Source organism: Zootoca vivipara, chromosome 1 (assembly GCF_963506605.1).
Source record: "Zootoca vivipara chromosome 1, rZooViv1.1, whole genome shotgun sequence".
Classification (NCBI taxonomy): Eukaryota; Metazoa; Chordata; class Lepidosauria; order Squamata; family Lacertidae; genus Zootoca; species Zootoca vivipara.
The window spans coordinates 79,736,540-79,742,539 of record NC_083276.1 but is presented as its reverse complement, the minus strand read 5'-3'; the positions used below and the strand labels follow the sequence as shown (position 1 = coordinate 79,742,539).

The 6,000-nt window shown below is 43.8% G+C and overlaps 1 protein-coding gene across 2 annotated transcripts in view; it reads left to right on the top strand.

Moving 5' to 3' along the window:
* Positions 1–201: 201 nt before the first annotated feature.
* The window catches only part of MYRF (myelin regulatory factor), a 97,349-nt gene continuing 91,550 nt past the window's right edge, over positions 202–6,000 (top strand). For both annotated transcript variants that reach the window (XM_035123506.2, XM_035123496.2), the window contains exon 1: positions 202–327. In XM_035123506.2, the coding sequence (XP_034979397.2) occupies positions 282–327 (46 nt within the window). In that variant the 5' untranslated portion in view covers positions 202–281. The remainder of the gene's footprint in view (positions 328–6,000) is intronic.

Sequence of the window (6,000 nt, the reverse complement as noted above, 5' to 3'; positions counted from 1 at the left end):
GAGGCCGGTGCACGGCGGCCGCCGGGGAAGGCTGCTGGGGGCGCGTCTCCCCGGGGGAAGCGCGCCGGCTCCTTAGCGGGAGGAAAGGGAACGAGAGAAGGGCAGGCTCACCTCAGCGCAAGCGGGTCAAGCGGGGCCACAGCCCGGGCAGCGCGGCCAACAGCAGGGTCACTTGCGGGGCGCGCGCGCCGCTGCCGCCGCCGCCTCGGGGCGCCCTGGCCGGGGGGATGCCCCCCAGCCGGCTCGGAGACTAGCCCGGCCGCTTGGTGCATGGCACAGCTATGGAGGTGGTGGACGAGAAGGAGGCTCTGCGGCGCTTCTTCGAAGGTAGGTGAGCGCCAGGGCGGCGCACGCGGCGCGACGGGACGCGGAGCTCGACGCCCGCGCCGTTTCTCCTTCCCCCTCGAGCGGCGTTGTTTATTCGGAGGTCCGCCGCGCGAGCTGCCCCGCCGGCGCCGCGTGCCCGTCGGCGGGCGGCAAAGTTTTGTGAGCGAAAGGCTCCGGGGACTTCTTCGAACTGCAGGAAGTTTTGGCGAGGGGCTGTTGTTTTAAAAAGGGGTTTCAAAAGTTGTGACGCCACAAACTTCCCTCCAAAGACCCGAGGGCTTCCCATCGTGGCGCTCCGAATGAGGGATCCGGGTACCGATTCTGCCCCCAGGCCAAAGAGTTGTTGCCCTAAAGTTATTTTCTCTTTTTCAAAACACACATATAAAGTTCACTTTTCTGTCTCACTCTCAGAAAGGTTTATAGGTAGCTACTTTCCAGACTTATTCAAAACTGAGAGTAAGAATCCAGAATCATTGACAGTAATAAAGAGATAGATGGATGGAGTAAGAAGAATCAATGAAGGAAACTATATCGCACGCTGCAAGTAACTTTTAGAGCTGATCTTGTAAATGCTCCTTTTTACAGGTGTCCTGGGAGACTTACAGAAATGGGTTGAAGAAGATGTGAATTGGGCACATATTAAGGCTTTCACAAAAGCAGTTTACAGTAAAAAAATAAGGGGGGGGGATCATTGCCAAATTGTGTGATTAATTCCAGAGAGGCACATGTGTCATAAGTAGTTGTGTGAATTGTCCTCAGTCTCTGCCTCTCAGACAAAGAGGTCTTCCAGACCTAAGCCAATGAGATGCCCAACTTCTTCTAGTTCAAGGCCTTGTTCATTGCTCTGCCTTCATTACCTTCCCCCAAGGGCGTAGCCATGTTAGTCTCTTGCAGCAAAAGCAATCCAAGAGTCATACTGTACCTTATTATTCACCCTCCTGCCATGTATTCCTAACATCCCATATTGTGTCTTTGTCATGAATTTCAATTGTTAGCAGCTGTTTGGAGTACCAGTCTTAGCAGAAGAGCAGTTTATGAAAATAAAAAGTCGCCCACCAGTACAAAGCAGGGTACTGCTGCCTTTTCCTGTAGCAAATGGCCAACTGCCACAGGTGAAATACCAGCTTGAACCTATTCTCCATTGTGTACATGGGAGTACATACATCAGACATATTTGTCTTCACTTTTTGTCTCCACTTGAAATGTTTATTCCTAATATATATATTTTAAAGATATATGAGGGCCAAACTGCACGTTACATGGGAGGGGTCATGTGTTTAGATCATCTGGGTTTCCCCAATTTTTATAATGCACCTGGGAACTTCTAAATTGATTGGATTTGTGATCTCTGATTAGAACATGGGATGTTTGACCCTTTCCCTGTTCTGGTTTCCCGATAGAAGCCCCCCGCCCCCCGAAGGTGCTATTAGTCCCCACAGGAGAAAGGTGTGTTATGGCTGTTGCTGTTCTGAAAAGCCAACAGCAGCCTTGATAGTGGTGGCTGTCATTAACCATTTAGTAAAATGTTAAAGTCTGGAACTTGAGCATTGGTTTTTTAGAAGGGAGCATAATGCTTGTTGCCTTTGGGAATCCTTTCCCAGTTTTTCTCTCTCTCTTCTTGTATCCCCAACATCACTTCCCTTATTTCTACATTTGTGTTCTGTGTTTCCTATTTTCAGTCCTGTATCCTTCTCTTTTCTATAGTTTCCCAAATCCTGTGATTTTTCTTGCTTTTCTTCCTCTATAACCTTTCCACACACCTTTTTATTTGTGGTTCCAGAGTAACTGGGGAAACTGGCTTATTTTTTTACTAATGATGTTCCCTTTGCATATCCCCAGATGTGCTGAAATTCTGCACTTCAGATCTAACCACCTTTACCTATTGCACATAGGGATATTAGCCTACACAATTAATTATTAAGACATGCCCAGTACACTTCTGTTGTTGACAGGCTGAATGGCAGTATAATCTTCCACGGACTTAAGGGTCAGTTTAATACATTGATCAAGCCTGGGATTTGACATCACTTTGCACTCTTCCTTAAAGCTTCCGAGAGTTAAGCACACTAATGATGTTGCCAATGTCCTCACATGCTGTGATGTGGCATATTAACCTGAATGCAGGTTTATGTAGAAGTGGTAGCTTCCGTGGAAGCATGCAGAGCAGACCTTACGGGTCCACAAACCAAACCCTAAACATGTGCTTAAGTCATAGCTGCCCTTCACCAGGTGACCTGTGTGTAATTGTGAACTGACATAGCCTAGTGGCTAAGAGGGCAATCTAATAAAGCCCCTAGTTCAAATCTCCATTTTGCTCAGACTCACTGGGTGGCCTTAGCCATGCCTTTTATTCTCTCATCCACAGCCTCCTGTCTTCACATAGGGATGATAATACTGGCTTGCCATACAGGTCTCTTGTAAAGATTGTTTAAGTTAAAGTGTTGTGTGACTTGCTCTTGACCCTTGCAATTTGGTGCAGTACTGTATATAAATACAATTATATAACGAAGATTCAGCCTCAAATGAAAAAGAAATTTCACGTTTGTGAACAATTTTGCAATAGTTCTTATTTTGAGTCCCCTCCTTAAGCTTGTGTGGTTTGGAAGGACTCGAGGCTGAAACAAAACCCCATCAGTGCAAGATGGCTTAATACCAGTAATTAAAAATGAACGTAGTCTGTATTCTCTTCCATCTTCTGTTTTCCACCATGAAGCCTCCTTTTGCCTGAAATGCTTTAACATGTGAGTAGTGAAGAGTTGTCAAATTGATCTTTATTAAATGACAGACTGACATGCAACAGACTAACGAGGCTAACCCTCTGGAATTTATTAAAAGGGACTGTTTTTATGTCCACTTAGCTAGATCGGCAGTATGTAGCTGTGTTTTTAGTTTGTCTAATGCTTAGGCACACTTCATAGTATCAGCTCTTCCTGACTTGTTTTTGTGCCTATTCAGCCTAGTAGTAATAGTGCCTAATTTTGAAAGGGGCTACAGCTTTGTGCCAGGGAGACATTTGGCAGATATTGCTTGCCCAACAAAGAAAACAGGGGTGGGGTGTGTGGAAATCCTTAAAGTAGTACTGTGATGGAGAACTTCATCAGGTAAAGCTTTTTGCCTGAAATGCAAATGTTTCAAAACATTCAGACTCAAATTTTGGCAGCCTTGCCTCAGCCAAACTTTTCTTACAGTGCAATCCTCTACCTGCCTACTCTGAAGTAAGTCTCATTGAGTTCCATAGGACTTACTCCCAGGTGACTAGGTATAGGATTGGAGACTTCATGTTTTTTGATTAGTTCCCTTTATCCACTTGCTTTCAGAGACTGTGATTGTCAGTTACATCTTCCTGATTCTACTTTCTAGGGAAATGAAATTTGAAAGAAGCTACTCTACTATATTTCTCTTCCAGTCTTGCTGATGACTGAGCTTTTGACAAGTAGGACACTTTTTTAGTCTCTGCAAGTTGTGTAATTTCCCGTTTTGAGTGTGTGAATTCCATAAAGGTTTGGAGGGTGGTGTCTTTATTTCCTATGCATTGTACAGTATTTACATTTGATTTAAACAGAGTCTGTAGCAATACGATAGGTGAAGATGTAAAGGAAATGCTTACCAAAAAAGGAACATTATGTAGTCTAGGTAGGGAGCTCGTGAAATGGATTGTTTGCCTTCTTTGCCTGCCTGTCTTGCTCTAATATTCTCAGGTGGTTGATTTTTCCAAAATCTTGATATCTTGAGTTAGTTCAGAATTCCTGAGAGATGGTATTGGGAGTTCAATGACATGCATTCAGACAAATGTATACTCCTTGTAGCTTGAGAGTTTGCTCACAAATGTTTGAATTGGGTTTTGCTTTTCCCTTATCTGTATTGTGAATATAAAAATTACATTGACTAGAATGTACACTTGATTTACAAATGGCTTCTCTTGCGTTTGACCTCACATGAACAACATCCACGAATAGCTTTTTTGGTATGATTTCTTAATCCATTTTGAGTTGATCTGCAAGTTAAAGTGCCGTTAATGACATATATTTGATGCCTAAAATGCAACTTTAAAATATCTCTGAAAGATGGGGAGCTTATATTGATTTGATTTTAGAATAGCCCTGCGAGGTCAGACAAAAAAATGGTCAGTCTATGTCAGCCCAGCAGTTAATTCCCCCGCCTCTCCTACTAATGTTAGCCAAGTCTAGACAGTTAAGAAAGATTTAACAGGTATAGCAAGCATGCTCATTATCAGCTCTTCAGGCTTACATCTTCCCCTTGCCCATCACAGAAAGATTGTAAGCAGCCTTGGGGGTTTCACACACTCGCTTTCACTCTCTCATGCACTTCCTCAATGTGTGTAGAGGTAAACACTCAAGCTGGAAAATTTTATGGCAGGGGAAGCTAATATGGTGCCCTTCAGATGTTGGCAAATGCCGGCTCCCTTGGCCTGAAAGCAGGATAAGTACTGCAACTCCATAGTTGTCTTTGACTGGACTTAACCATCTGATGTGGTGTGGGGTTGGACTCACAACTCCATCAGTGCCAGTCATCGTGGTTCATGGTCAGGGACAATGGGAGTTGTAGTCAGAAATGTCTGGAGGTCACCCCCCCCTTTCCTACTAAATCAGGCTTCTTGGATACTCACTGGAGATCTGACAATTTCAATGAACATTAAGTGGGTACATACCTACTGCAATAGCACAATTCCCACCCTGGAAATCTGGAATTGAATTACTGGTACAAACCACCTTTTCGAAGTGCTGAGACTTGGGAGTGGGGGGATGGGACAGACCACTTAAACAAACATGGAGGTTGATCATCTTTACATTAGCAAGCAAGGCAAACAAAGGTAAGTTTATATGACTGTTTTCTCAATAATTTAAATAAGTTCTACCCAGAGAGAGCTGCAAATGGAGGCCTTTGTGTTCTTGCAAGGAAGGCTCCCCTCCGAGATTATGAATTGCTTGGAAGGTAGCTTTTTTGTATAACATCCGTTTATACAAAATTTATTTATTTATTTATTTTAAAAAAATAAAAATATATTTTGAAAACAGAGGTAGCCAATGAGACGACCTCCAGATGTTGTGGTCTGCAAACCCTATCTCCGCTGGCTATAGGCCACTCTGGCTGAGGCTGATGGAGTCCAGCAGCATCCTGAGGGCACCATGTTGACTACTCCTGGCCTTAAGGACATAAGAGACCTGCTGGATCAGACCAATGGCACATCTAATTCAGCAAACCCTGTCCAACAGCAGCCAATCAGAAATGTCCAGGAAAAAACCACATGCATCCTGTGAAGGTTGTTGTCCTCCCAATTGTTTGTCCTCTAGGAATTGTTACTAAGTGATATACCACCTCAGAACATAGAGGCCCCATTTAACCACTGTGGCTGATAGCCATTGATTTGGAAGGTCCCTTCACTTCTTTAACACACGATATAAAACACAACATTAACACATTAATCAAAAATAAAGCAGCATAAAAATGAGACGAGGCAGGTAAAAAAATAACACCAAAAAACACAGCAAGTACAAGGTGTAGGAGAAAAAGAAGAAGTTATTCCAGATCAGAAAGGAAGTTTCAGCACAAGGTGAGCTTCCCTAGGGATGTGTTTCAAAATTGTGATGCTCTAATTGAAAATACTGTCTTATATGCCCCTGCTTGTCTAATCTCTTCATGTTCCCTCACCCT